Consider the following 14,911-nt stretch of genomic DNA (forward strand, 5'->3'; position numbering starts at 1 on the left):
CAACTCTGTTGGCTGCGTGGCCCGTGTTTCATTTGTAAATGCCAAAGGTTCTTGTGCGGTGTAAATAAGACAGAAACACAGGAAAGCATTCAGTTCGGCCCGGCACCCAGTGTTTCACGATTGCTCACAACGGTTGCTTCCTCGTGGCCTCAGTGGCGTGTCCTAAGGTGAGCCAGCAGCAGGGGCCCTTGGGATGGAGATCTGAGCTGGGACAGGGAGGGAGCCCTGGGGCCTGGGTGTCACAATCCCGCCGAGGAGAAGGTCATCCCCTGCCTGGATTCAGTTCACTTCCCTGGCAACTAAGAAGTTGGGACAGATGGTTACTCAATGTCACCAGTTCAAGGATTCAGAGGGGACAAAAGTCTGCTGTTATCTTCAGGCTGTCTTGTCCCCACTGGCCTGACCTGTTAAAGGGGTTCCGCAGCTCTGCCTTCCACCTTGGGGAACAGCAAGTGTAAGGACCCTGGCAGGAACCCTCTGAGGGCTTAGAAGCCCCACCATCCTCCCCCATTGTGATGAGAGCTCTGATTCTATGGCAACGGTGGGTCCCCTGGACCCTCCCCTCCTGGTAGAGGCTGAAGGTCAGGAGCAAGGAGGGGGAGTATCTTCCAGATGACAGAGTTTCTGAGGCAGTGAAGATGTCAGGGAGACGACCTCAGGCACTTTCGCTTCCTGCAGAAAATGGCCAAAGGGAGACGCTTCAACCCAGCTTTAGATAAGGATGGAAGATGGGTAAGAAAGATGGTGGCTTTTCTGGCCTTTCTCAGTCCACGTGGGTGTGGTCAAGGTCACAGACCCGAGTCTAGACCCCGCTGCTGCTACTTCACGTGGCATCACTTGAGGAATCACTTCCCTAACCTCAGTCTCTTCAGCTGTGAAATAGACCCTCATAGTGTCTTTGGAAGGATTGCATGAAACAACTCTTGTGTGTAAAACACTCAGCGCTCTCGTGAGTGTCCACGAAGCCATCGATGTTGTGTGTTCTTTTTGTTTTTCTTTTTTTTTATAATATCTATCTTGCAGCATACCATGTAATCTACTGTATGATATCCACTCCGAGAATGTAAACTCCAGGGGTCCTGGGATCTTTGTCTTTTTACCTACTGATTGCATTAGAGCTGTAATACGTGGAAAAGTTAACACTCTTTGTTTAAAAAGAAAGGGAAAAATAGAAAACACCTCAGAACATTTCAATCTAAAGGCTTTAAAAAACTAACTTCCTGGGGTACTCAGGTGGCTCATTTGGTTAGGTGTCCGACTCTTGGTTTCTGCTCAGGTCATGGTCTCAGGGTGATGAGATCGAGGTCCCAGTCAGACTCTCCACTCAGTGCAGGGTCTGCTGGAGATTGTCTCTCTCCTTCTCCCTCAGTCCCTCCCTCTGCTTGTACACTCTTTCTTTCTCCCTCTCTCTCAAAAGAAATAAAATCTCAAAGAAAAAAAAACGACAAAAACTAACTTTACCCACCTGGATGTGATCTTGACTAAACAGCTTACTCTTAAATCAGTTTGTTTGTCTGTTAAATGGGAGCATAGTGTACCAAGGTTATAGGGCTATTGCGCAGATCATGAGACCATTCAATAGAGAGCTTAGTATGGTGCACACAAAAAGAGTAACCACTCAATACTTGTGAACTATTCTGTATTTTAATATTATACATACACACCTATATTTTTTTCTTGTATACCCTGCTTCATTCCTCAAAGATTTACAGTAATGTATAGAAAATATTCACAATAAAGCAGGAAATCATAAAAAAATAAAAATTCAGAATCAGTTTGGACACATTTAAGAATAAAAGGCTGAGACTGGGAAGATATGTAATATACACCAGCCATCGGACTTACGTGACTGCAATTTATAAAATATCATCAGATTTGGCTCTGAGGTTCCTGGCAACCAAAGTAAAATGAGAAATAGGATGAACTACGTAACAGGAGTCAGTCTTGAAGAGAAAAATGCAAGTTTCTCAGACTAAGTAACTTCCTCTCTATCAGCGACAATTGTGTTTGAGCAGGAATCATAAAAAGCTGACCACAGTGAACCAAATAAGGGTTTGTATTTCTCAAGCAACAAGAAATTCAGAAGGAGGCAGTTCGGGGCTGGGACAGATGCTCTTGGAGGTTATCCGGTCCTTTTCAGCCTTCCTTCATGTCATCCTTGGTGTGGGGCTGTTTAACTCGGGGGGGTAAAAGAGGGGGAAGTCAGTGGACGAAAAGATGGAAGGCACCTGTTGGCTAATTCTGTCACTTTTCATGGGGGGAAAACAAGACTATCCCAGAGCCCTGCCCTACAGATTTCTCTTTGATCTCATTGGGTCACATGGTCAATTTCATTGCCAGGGAGTTTGGGGAGATATTGTGATCCCAGGACTGTGCCTGGAGCCAGGGCTTGGGGGCAAAGGCATTGCTGGCCAAAGCCTGATTTGAGTGTTTGGGGTGGGTCCCTTCTGTTGCCAGCTGCTCAGAGCATAAAAAGAATAGTGCTGATCATGAAGTTTCCCAAAGCAACTTGCAGGCCAGTTGGGAAAATTCAAGAAATCGTTGGCTTTGAGTCAGCAGCAGCCCACTGGGGATGACAATAATTGCCACATTAAAGGTGACAGTCATTTTGCAGTTGACCTTGCTGGTTGTAATCTGGCTGTTGCCGGGCAGGAAAAGCTTTTTTCATACACTTTTCCCTTCCTGTTTAATATTGCAGTCATTGTGTGAGTGAACGCAGCAAAAATTTCACTGCCAACTAGTTAAAAAGCTATATTTCATGGTTACAATATCCACCAGAAGGGTTTATTTCACAGTTATCATGTTATCACCATTAAATATATATTTTAAAAGAGTGAAATTAAAATGCTAGAGACTTTTTTTTCCCCTAGTGATTTAGTCCTTAGACGTCCAGCATACAAATGAACTCAAGTCGGCTGTCATTTAGCTGGGAAAAAGGCTCATTCCTGATGCTAGAATGACTCCCACCCCCGCCTGCTTTTCTGTAGCCGCCCAGACAGGAGTGTTGACATAGCCAGACCGGAGAAAGGGAGCAAGGAAAGGTTATGGGTCTGGAGGCGCTTTGTATTTTTTATTTACTTTGGAAAAAGAATTGTTTTAGAACATTACAAAATAGAACTGAATGAGTCAGAAACATATAGGTTGGCTTGGGAAAATGTCTAGGGTACCTTGTTAAGTGGGAAAGCAAAAAACCGCAGCACAGGACGCATCTTATGGTTCAACTTTTTAAACCAATTGAAGCCCGTCTGCAGGGGTCAGAGTTTGTGGACATGCGCCCTCGGCCGTGGATACTGTCATGCCGGGCGACCAAAGGAGGGAGAGAAAAGAATCAAAAGTTACTTTTCCATAAATCGGCACACATGATCTCTAGAAACCACATGTATGATATGACCCTATGTATGCAAAAAGATCTCTGTCTCTACACACATCCATCCATACACAGACACGGTGTTCATGCCCACAGGGATGTATGAGAAAGACTTCCTTATGTTTCTATGTTGGAATCTTTTTAAACCATGAATATGCATTACAACTGTAATCAGAAACAGATATAATTATTTTTGTTGTGGAGAAGAGTAATGTAACGCTGCACTTGGTTAAGAAACATTTGAATAGTAGAGCAGGATGGTGAGCAGGATGGTGAGCAGGGTGGTGAGCAGGATGGTGAGCAGGATGGTGAGCAGGATGGTGAAAGAAAGCCTTCCTCCTTCCAGGTCCCTCCTCCCTCCCTCCTTGGGCAGGTCCCCCAGAGAGCCTGGGCGCTGGTTAGGATGCTGGTTGGGGCACTGGTTGGGGCTCCGGGTGGGTGCTGGCCTGGCACTGGTGTATAGTTTTTCACTGCCCTGATCCTCATTCCTGTAGTCATTCAAAACTGTGTCCTGGGAGTTTTTTCATCGGGATGGGTTCTGTAAATCAGGTCTTGTCTTGTGTGCATGGATTCTTTATTTACAGAAATGGTGTTGGGTTATAGGTCTCCTTCTGGTTTTCTTTTTTCCACTCAGGACTGCGTTTAAGAGATGGCTCAGTGGCTGCGTGTCACCTAGCCCCTTACTTCTCATTGCTGTGAGGAGAGCCCACCCAGGGCACCACGTGTAGGGTGTAACGTCTCCACCTTTTTCCAGAAACAGTAACATACTGAACACACTCCGTGCAGGCAGTGAACGGAAGCCACCTGCATACACAGTTAGATGTGACGGGAGAAGGAACGAGGGAGAATGGCAGTGTTGGCTCAATTCCTTGTAATCCAGCAGGAAGGAGGGAGCAAGGGCCTGAAGTGTGGCGGGGGGTTAGGGAGGGGACAGGGAGGTGAGGGCTGTGAGCAAAGCTAGAATCTGCTAGCAGGTGCAGGGTACTCTCTGGTACATGCATTTTCCCTTTCAATCTCAGCTACCCTGTCAAATAAGTATTATTATTCCCATTTTACAGATAAAGAGATGGGGGCTTAGAAAATTCAGTGTCTCACATCAGGCTCACCGTACAGGAGAGAAAGCCGGGATTGGACTCAGGACCTTTGATCTATAGTGTGTGACCCAACCACCAAATTATACTTCTTCCCCAACCAGAACCTCCTCTGTTTTTTGATACTAGGGCTGCCTTGGCGGAAAGCAGCCGCCTCCTCGAGGTCACCCCTCTTTCTAGAGCAACCCACACTTGGTGACTGATCCATGAGCAGGCAGGAAGGCCCAGGCCCCTCACCCTGGCTCAGGACAGTTCTGAGAGGTCATCCCATGCCCAGAGCTCTCTGTTGGGTGGGCGGAGGCCCTTCTGGGGAATTCCTCCCACTGCCCAGACCTGTTTCCTTGCCGTGTGTTCATGGAGAGAAACCAGCAGCCTCCCCAAATCATCTTTATTATTAAGCTTTGTATCCTATCCCCTATCTACCTTCTTAGTGGAGACTCAACTGGGTTTTAGCACCACCTCCCCCTGCAGGAGGCCGGCTGAACCCTTAGCCCCCAATTGGGGGGTTCCTCCTCGGGGGGCCCATGCTGGCGCTCACAGGCCACAGGCCCCTTACCAGGGCGGAAGCATTTCCAGGCTCGGGTGCAGTGGGGGTGGCCCCGGTAACTGGAAACAGCTGGCAGGGATGACCTGGGGCCATTACAGTGTTTTTTGTCTTGGAAAGAATACTTGAAAATTACAAAAATTATGCCATTTCCATTGCACACCAGAAGCACCCAAATGGCATTTTAATCACATCACGGAGGAAGCCCCGATACTTCGCTCTGAGACACAGTGTGTCTGGTTTTAATCATGGCGTGCGCTGGTTTTCCAGTTCCCTCAGATTGGACTAACACAGAAGACACCAGAATCCAGCACAAGCGCTATGCTAAAGGAGCCCCACCGCCCACGGTCGTCTCGGCAAGTGGAGGGGAAGCTACCACCAATCTACAAAGTTCGGGAGAAGGTGAGTCCGGAGTGCGGGCCTGGGCCGCCCGTCCCTGTGGCTCTCCACGGGGGCAGCCCCACTGGCATTTCTGGCGCTTCTTCGGAAGGAACTACTCCTTTGTCACCCCCGCTCCCTAAATGCAGGTAGCATTCCACCTTGAAACCTGGTCCCTGTAACACCCCAAATACTCTCTAGACGAACTCCCTCCTGGTCCAGACAATAGGTTAGGCTCATCTGTGGACAAGGAACATCACCTTTGGTTACACCTCACAGATCATGAATGAGCCCATTCTGCCTCCCCGGCCAGTTTGTGAGCAACTTCAGGGGCATAGAGTGGGCTAAGGGGAAGCCGGTGTGAACCTCACCCTTAGCTAATTCTCACTGCCTATTTGGGCTGGGGCTCTGGTCTACCAGAATCCTTATTGGTCAGATGAAGGAGTTTGGTCTTGATGGCCTCAAAGGTCCTTACCAGCTTTCAATTCCACAAACCAATATGCTTTTCCTTCTTTGCCTCCAAAGAAGGAGTTTTGAAAGAGGATCTTTAATACATTATATGTTAATAAAAATAATTAATAAAAAATTAAATATATGAATATTTTAAAAAAAGAGGATTCTTATGATTTTCTGCAAGGTCACCAATGACGTTGAGTTAAAGCCTTGAGTTGGTGCGCACCCCTGTGACCTCACTGCCCTGGGCCTTTTGCTCCTTTCCAGTAATGGGCTTCTCTCTTACATAATGTCCCTTTGCTTCCTCGGTCTTCTTTCCATGCTGCTGTGTGTGGGTTCTGAAAGCATGTTGGGGTCCTGATGTGTGTCTTTTCATCTCCTCCCTCGATCTTTTCCAGCAAGCAGTAAATAACAACTTCCCCTTCTCTGTACACGACAATCGGCACAGCCTGCAGAGCTCGGGGTGCTACCTGGACTCGGTGAGTATTGCTCTCCAAGTTACTAGTCCAACTGGGAGTGCCCTTGGGAGGCACAGTGAAGGTCGAGGACTTCCCTCAAAATTTGGAACCAGGTCAAAATTAATGCCTCGTAACAGGTTAAAAAAAATGCAGGAACCTCTCAAAGTTCTGTGCAACTTTCTACACCAGAAAGCATAGTCCTGCCTATGTTTGCATACACTTCCTACTTCAAAACATGTCTTCTCATAAACTATCTCGTTCATGAGTCTCTTGTGAAGATCTGTCCTGGGAAGGAGGGGTTGCCTGTGTGTCTCTGGTAGGCAGCCCCACGCCCCACAAGGAGAGATCAGAGGAAGATCAGCTTACATAATACAAAGGACTTCCCAATCACTGGTGCTGTCCTTCCCCAGAAGTGGTGAGTTGCCCTCAGTGGAGAGAATAGAGTCTGAGAGCCCTTATTAGTGGTGGTGAACACAGCACCGTGCTGTGGAAATCTAGTGAGCTGCGTACGTAATTGCAAATTTTCTAATATGAAAATATAATTTTCTAATATGAATATATAATTTTCATAATATATTTTATTTAACTCAGTTATTCCCCAAATTATCAATTCAACGTGTAATTTATATAAGCATTATTTCTGAGATAGTTTACATTCCCTAAACGAAGTCTTTATAATCCTGATTGGTCCCCCTCCATTTGGAAAACCCACATTTAAAGTGTACATGTGGATGGCAGTTATCAAACTGGACAGGGCAGGGTTAATATATCTGAAGTAGAGGGGTGGACCCGGTGATCTCCGAGAATTCTTACCAAATCTGAATGTCCATGCGGCTGATGATGTACATAAAACCCACCATTTATTAAAAATATACCATATGTAAGCATCTCATACTATCTCATTTAATGGTCGTGACAACACTACTGGCTAATTACTCTTATTGTCCCCAATTTGGAGATGGGGAACCTGATAACAAGGAACCCAAAAACTTCCCCAAAGTTACTCTTTCTTCTAGGCTGCCGTATCTAAGCTCAGCTGAAGTGGTTTAACCTAAAAATTCTGATTTGCCCTTAGCAGAGTGTTGAATACAGATCCAGAATATCCATGCTGCCAGCCTTTCTAAATGGAGGGCTTAATATACGAATATATGAGGGCTTAAAATGGTTTTCTAAACTGTCAAAGTAATGTATGTCCTTTACAACTTTCAAACAGTACAGAATTAAATACAGTTGAAAAAAACTTGGCCCTCTTACTTTTCCTCCTCATAATGTCACCTTGACGGCTCACCAATAACGGTTTGGTGGGTAAAATTGGAGAACTTTTGCAATCTACATGCAAACATATATATAAAAGTGTGTATCTTGTTGATGTGATAAACAGGACTGTACCACAAATATTTTGTCAGAGCTATGTTAGTTTCATGGAAAACAATGGAAGCTTTCCAACTTTCTCTACATTTAGGAATAGTTTAGATAAAATGTGAACTTTCAGTTTAATGAAGTTAGATTTAGATAGAATTTGCCCATGAAATTATTTGGATTTAATACTTTTTTTAGAGTAAGTTTTTTTTTTTTTTTACTGTTTTACCCTTTCCATTTCTCTGTTGATTATTAATCTATTCTACTGATTTCTCCTCATGTAGATTTTGCTGATATGTGTTTACCTAAAATTCATCTATTTCTTTTCAAATTTATTGGTGTAACAACTCCTAAAATACTCATTTTGCTGTTCTTTTTAATCTTTTTTGGTTGTATGTTTAGTTCATATACTTGCAAGTGTTTTTGTTAATAAACTTATTAAAACTATGAATATTCCTCAGGTTATTGCTTTGGCTCCATCCCAACGGTTTTACTAATAAAAGTTTCATTTTTATTTGCTTTCAATAATCTATGATTTAATTTTTAATTCTAAAAATAATTTAGAAGAATGTTTTGAATTTTCTGCATGGTTAGAATTTTTTGAGATCATCTTTTGTTGCTAATATCTAATTTAATAGGTTTAATTTTTATAGCATATGGATTCTGAATTATAAAGAATATCTTTGTTACCTTATACCTGATTAATTTTATTAAGTGTTTCATGGGTGTTTAAAAAGAACATATATTTCCCATCTGTTGATTACAAAGTTCTTCATTTTATTAATTAAAGTCTTAATTTTGTTATTCAAATCCTGCATAGCCTTTTCTTTTTTTTTTTTTTTCTTTTAAGATTTTTTATTTATTTATTTGACAGACAGAGAACACAAGTAGGCAGAGAGGCAGGCAGAGAGAGAGGAGGAAGCAGGCTCTCTGCTGAGCAGAGGGCCTGATGTGGGGCTCAATCCCAGGACCGTGGAATCATGACCTGAGCCGAAGGCAGAGACTTAACCCATTGAGCCACCCAGGCACCCCTTGCCTTATATAGTTTAATGCCATATCTTTCTACATAAAAAATCATGAGTATTTTATTTTCTTGGTGGCTTTTATTATTTATCAAAATGAAGTATCTCTCTTTACATACCTTATTGTTTTTAGCCATGAATTCTAGAGTGCAATATTAGCTTTGCCACTATTGTTTTCTTTTTGGGAATTGTCATTACTTTCATTATGATAAATAATAAATAATAAATAATAAATAATAAAAGCCTTTGTCCTTATACTTTTTAGTCATTTGGTGTTGCTTTTCTTTTTTTTAAATCATAAATAAAATATAGAGCATGGTTTAAAAAAAAATCCAAGAGTCATTTTTTCTTTGTGTGAAAATTTCACCCATTCACACTGATATAATTTGTGTTTTGGGTGTTATTTCTGCTATTTCATTTTATGTTTCCTATTTACCATGTTTGCATGTTGTTTCTTGTTTTTTTCCCCTCCCTCTCCTGACTTTGTTAGATTGAATTTATTTGCTCACCCTGACTTCTCTTGTTTACTAGTGGTTACCCTTAAATATAAATGTTTAAGAAATTCATTGACACTATTACTCTATAAATATAAATTTTAATATCATAGGTTTTCCCTCCAGAATAAGGCAAGTTCTTCAGTGTACTGGGCTTCTTCACTTTCCTCTCTAGGTGTTCTTGTGCTGAAGGCCAGGATGTGCTTTCCCAGTCATGAAGGTGCCATTTTCATGGGCTCATGTTAAGTGGCACCTCTTGGGGTTAAAAGCAGTCAAGCTGAAATCCTGGGATTTCAATTCCAGATTTGTTTCTCTCTCTATCTCTCTTTCTCCCCTTCTTTCCTTTCTTTCTGTGGATTCTTACTTGAAGTTTCAATATATTTCATAGGCACATTATCAGTAAGTAGTTAGACTTAATTACAAGCTTTACTTATTCCTTTCTTTGTAGCTCTTTCTCTATTCATTTTGTCTCTTTTATCTGGTTTTAGTTTTTTTCTGGAGTATCTGCAGGTACATTTTTAGAAAGGTGCTTGGGCAACACCTTCTGTCTGTGCCTCCAGAGTCAGTCTCCCCCTTTCTCTCTCCCCTGGCACCAGGGGCTGATCTGTGGGGACTACATTTCCTCTCAAGCCCCTTGGACCTGGAGCCTCTGTACTGTCCCAGTGGGGGTCCCCACAGATAGTCCCATTACTAAACTCTCTTCAAATTACCCTAATTGGGTCTGCCACCTGCTGCCACTTGGAATGATACCGGTCCTTATGAAAAGACAAACTCACTTTGCTACAGACAGTCCCTAACTTGCAATTTTTTTCTGTTTACCATGGAATTATCGGATACTGCTCCATTGTGAGTCCAGGATGCTCTGTAATGTAAAGTCTGGGTAATCTAATGTGTCTTTTCTCCTCGTCTTTTGTCTGAGCATAGTGTTGTCTCCTAATCATGATCAGATCTAAAGCCCAGTTCTGAATACAGCGCTGTTCTTAGGTTCATGTGTGAGGTCCTGAGTGTTAATGAGGAAGCCTGTGGGCAGATCCCCAAAGGTGTTGCTTCCTTCTCGGGAAAGAATCCAGCTTCTGTGGACTTCTTAGAGGGAGAACCCTCTATCCCACTGAATGCTGAGATGCTGCCAGGGCCCAATTCATGGAGGAGCCATCTGGGTGCAGAGAACCTGCCCAGGGTGCCCGGGAGCTCAGGCTGGCTAATAGGCTGTTTCCATCTGTGGTCTCTCTGGCTCCCCCTTCCCTGTCTCTGGAAGACTAGTCCCTTTGGTGGAAGTGGAAGACTGCAAGAATCGTCAACAAAATGCCTCCAGCGTACTCTGAGTGTTGATGTACAACACTTAGCAAGCAGGTAGAGATATACCTCTGGTAGTGGTTGCCATACTGTACATTAAGGCTAGGATGCCATGTAACTGGTTCCACTGAAGACCCCAGAACTTTGTGACCTTGAATATTTTTCTCATAATCTTTTTATAATTCTTTCCCAGGGCCTGGGACGGAGGAAGATCTCCCCAGAGAAAAGGCAACATGCTTCAAGAAATTTCAATCTCTGGGCGTGTGACCATGTTCCGTCTTGTCTTGACGGCTTTTCAAATAACCAAATATCATATGTCTATCGAGAAGTTGTGGTGCTCCCAATTTTCAGACGCTTCCCAAGACATTATAATGAGATATGGAAGTCTTTTAAATTTATTCCTCGGAAAAGTTATACAGAGTTTTTGAAAAAGACTCCAAAAGTAAGGTTTGCTATTGACAAAAAGGTTGGTTCTTCACTGGAGCCCTAATCCTTCCAGAAGGTTATGGATGAGTTTTGTAATATTGGTATCGCACTGAACATTTGTTTTCTGGTTCAGCCTACTAGTTGACATAGGATTTGTTTAAATTAGAGATTAGAGATTGTACATGTCTTAATGCAGAGGTGAAATATTCTTGCTGTGATAACACAGAGATGAAAGTCTTTATATTGAGAATCCAGAAAAGCTACACATTATGTTACCACTCCCCACTTTAACATATTTCTGTTTTTTTTTAGTAAGGTTGAAAAACATTCAAGTTCTTATAAAAATAAAGATATGTGAAGATATATACACTTGCAATGAAAAGTGCTTTAAGCGAAAAATGTATTAAAATGAACTTTAAAATTCCACGTTATCTTCCGGGGGGAGTTTAAAAAATTCTGTAATTGATATAGGATCACATTTTCCTGCTGAAAGTTCTAACAACACAGAGGTACCAGGAGTTCCCCTTGATTTCATCACGTCTTCAATCTTTGTCCTGTCCCCAGAAGTAAGTTAACCTTTTGTTTTTATTCTGTGCGCTTAGAATCATATACATATGTATCACTCCATATTAATTTTGGACATAAACTGTTCCACAGCCCATGGTGTGCAGGAACGTCCTTTGATATCTAACAATGTATCCTAGGAATTTTAACCATGTCAGCATGAATAGACTGGTTTGGTTTCTAAAACGGCTGCACTGCATTCCCTAAAACGGATGCACCATGTGTTTAGACATTATCTTCCTAGTGAGCGTTTGAATTGCTTCCACTTTTTTGCTGTCTGACCTGGTGCCACAAGAACATTTTGATCAGTCTCTTTGAATGCATGTTTGTATGTTCCTCAGGAGTAGAATCTGAGAAGTTACTCTGTCAGTGCCAGATTGGATGAGATGCACAGTTGAAGTTTTAAGAAATACTCCCAAATTACCTTAGAGTACAGTGATCAGCCTCCTACCAATGGTATCTGTGCATTTCAGCTTGTCCCTCCTCAAATCATCGTTTATTTGTTTAGATAAAGGGAGAGAATGAGGAGCTGGGAATGGGTGGAGGGAGAGAGAGAATCTTAAGCAGGCTCCATGCCCACCATAGGGCCCAGCGCACGGCTTGATCTCACAACCCTGAGATCATGACCTGAGCTGAAGTCAAGAGTTGGATACTTAAAGGACTGAGCCACCTCAAATTAACTTTTAGATATTTAAGGATATGTAAGGATAAAAACATGTTACTTGTTCTCTTATTTTGCATTTCTCTGATTATTGGAGGAGTGTCTTTTCCCACTCAATGGTCCTTTGTATCGCACTCCTATAAACTTACCAGTGTCACCAGCACTCAATACCAACACTTTTTATCTGTATTCGGATATACTTACTAAAGATGAATTTTAGAATAAGCTTGTCAAGTAAATCCACTGGTAATTTGATTGAAATCTCCCCAAACTTAGAAAATATTTTATAGGAGAATTGATATCTTATGTGACAGTGAATCTCATCATTTATTCAAATCTTGTTTTATGTTCTTTTGTAAAGTTTTAGAGTTTTCCTCACATGGTTCTGGCATGTTTCTTTTCTATGTTCATTCCTGCATATTTTGAACCTCTGTGGCTATTTAAATTTTTTTTTTTGAAGTTACACTGTTAGGTTGATTTTGACTGATGTGTACAAAAGCTATTGATTTCTGTGTGGGAGTCTAGTTTTTGACATCTGGCTAAACTTGTAATAATAAATTTCCAAAAAAATTAAAATAAAGTTCTAATAATTTTTCAGTGGATTTTTTTTTGGATTTTCTATGCAGATGATTATATCATTTGCAAAAAGGATCATTTGTCTCATTTTTCACATTTATACATCACCCTCATTTTATTGCATCAGATACATTTTGAATACTGGCACAGATGGCGCATATCCTTATTTCTGAAAGTAACAAGGCTACTTCGAATATGTTGCTCTCAAGTCTGACTATTGCTGTAGGTTTTATATAGGTAATCTTTATCCAGTTAAGAGTGATCTCTTATTCTTTGTTTCTTGTTTTTCTTTAAGTTATTTTGTAAAGTCCATGTAATGTATGTACATAGGAAAAAAAAATGAAAAAGTGAAAATGGTTTTCCTGGTATCTCTGACTCCAGTCCCCATTTTTTTCTCCCAGCGCCAGCCCTACTGACTGACACTTTTTAATGTACGTCTTTTCCCAGGTAATCTGTATAGATTCATTCTCTCTCTCTCTCTCTCTCACACACACACACACACACACACCTTTAACAAACACCAGTGGTAGACACCATTCCACTGTTGCCGTTCCACTGCTCCGCTACCAACTACAATTACAAATGTATCTTTGAAGGTTCGAAGTTGTTCCTTATCAGTACTTACAAATCTTTTTTGAAAACACAGTTGTCTAGTGGTTCATTACATGGATGTGCCATAGTCCTGGAATCTTCTGATGGCCATTTACGCAGGTTTCTGTCTTTTCCTCCTCTAAACATCTGTATAAACATTTGCCTCCATCTACAAGCATTTCTATACGGTAACTCATGGAAATAAACTAGTTCAACCAAAGAATATGTGGATTTTCAATTTTAGTTCATATTAAATTAAAAAAAATTAAGGGGTGCCTGGGTAGCTCAGTGGGTTAAGCCTCTGTCTTCAGCTCAAGTCATGATCTTAGGGTCCTGGGATCAAGCCCCGCATTGGGCGCTCTGCTCAGCAGGGAGCCTGCTTCTCCCTCTCTCTCTCTCTGCCTGCCTCTCTGTCTACTTGTGATCGCTGTCTGTCAAATTAAAAAAAAAAAAGATAAAAAAATGTTAAGATCAAATTTCCTAAAAGGGGCTGTGCTCCAACTTACAGCTTTGCCAACAAGATACAAGATATGAAAGCTATTTCCCCACACTGGTGCATTAACAAATTTTTTTATATTTACCAATCTGCTAGCTAAAAAATGGTATTGTATTTCAATTTGCATCTCTTTCACTATATGCGTTGTAATTGAAAAGCCATTTGTGTTTCTCTTGCTGTGAAATGTTTATCTGTATCTTTCACGAATTTTTCCATTGGTTCATTTGTCTCATTCTTCTATTATTTGCATGATTTCTGGATATATTAAGATATTAAGGCTTTGTATCAAATGTTGGTTAGTCCCTCTTTGTTGTCATATATGTATTTTAAATTAATAGACTATATTTCTTAGAGAAGTTTTAGGTTTATAGGAAAACTGAATGGGAAGTACCCTGTTTCCATCTCGCTCCTCTCCACTCATTCATCACTCCCCATGGCTCCCCCCATTGTTAACATCTTACATAGGTGTGGTAAACACCATGTTTTTAGTTCTGTGTGTATTTTCATGTAGTAAAATGTATGAATCTCCTATTTAAGGGCTTCTGGATTTTATGCCTTGCCTAGGACCCCTTTAATTCAAATTATGAAATTAAGATTTGTTGTAGTTCTTATTGTTAATATGTGGGGTGACATTTTAGCCCATGACATTTTGGCAGTTATAGAGATGATCATGTACATTTTCAGTATTAATCTGTGAATGTAGTAAAGTATATCAATGGATTTCCTAATGTTGACCCATACTGACATTCTAAGGGACAAACTTTAGTTGGTTATGATATGATGTATTATTCTTTTGATGTATTATTCTCTTGCCTTAATATGCAAATTGTTAAAGGATCTTAAAATATACTGTATTAAAAGATTCGTTTGTTTATTTTAGAGAGAGCGCACAGGGGGAAAGGGCAGAAGGAGAGGGAGAGAGCGTCTTATGCAGACTCTGTGCTGGGCACAGAGCCAGACACGGGACTCAGTCTTGCAACCCTGAGATCACCACCTGAGCTGAAACCTAGAGTTCAATGCTTAACAGACTGCACCACCCTCGGTGTCCCTAAAGTCTACTTTTAAAAAAGATATTTATTTATTTGGGAGAGAGAGAGAGAGTGTGTGTGTGTGGGAGCAGGTGGAGGAGCAGAGGGGA

General features: G+C 41.5%; 1 protein-coding gene across 1 annotated transcript; it reads left to right on the forward strand.

The window, feature by feature from the left end:
* Positions 1–345: 345 nt before the first annotated feature.
* TEX36 (testis expressed 36) lies at positions 346–11,238 on the forward strand. Its single transcript, XM_059172578.1, has 4 exons — positions 346–732; positions 5,273–5,404; positions 6,232–6,312; positions 10,653–11,238. The coding sequence occupies exons 1-4, from the start codon at positions 682–684 to the stop codon at positions 10,947–10,949; spliced, it is 561 nt and encodes a 186-aa protein (XP_059028561.1). The 5' UTR covers positions 346–681; the 3' UTR covers positions 10,950–11,238.
* Positions 11,239–14,911: the final 3,673 nt, after the last annotated feature.

Source organism: Mustela lutreola, chromosome 4 (genome assembly GCF_030435805.1).
Source record: "Mustela lutreola isolate mMusLut2 chromosome 4, mMusLut2.pri, whole genome shotgun sequence".
In the NCBI taxonomy this organism is placed as follows: domain Eukaryota; kingdom Metazoa; phylum Chordata; class Mammalia; order Carnivora; family Mustelidae; genus Mustela; species Mustela lutreola.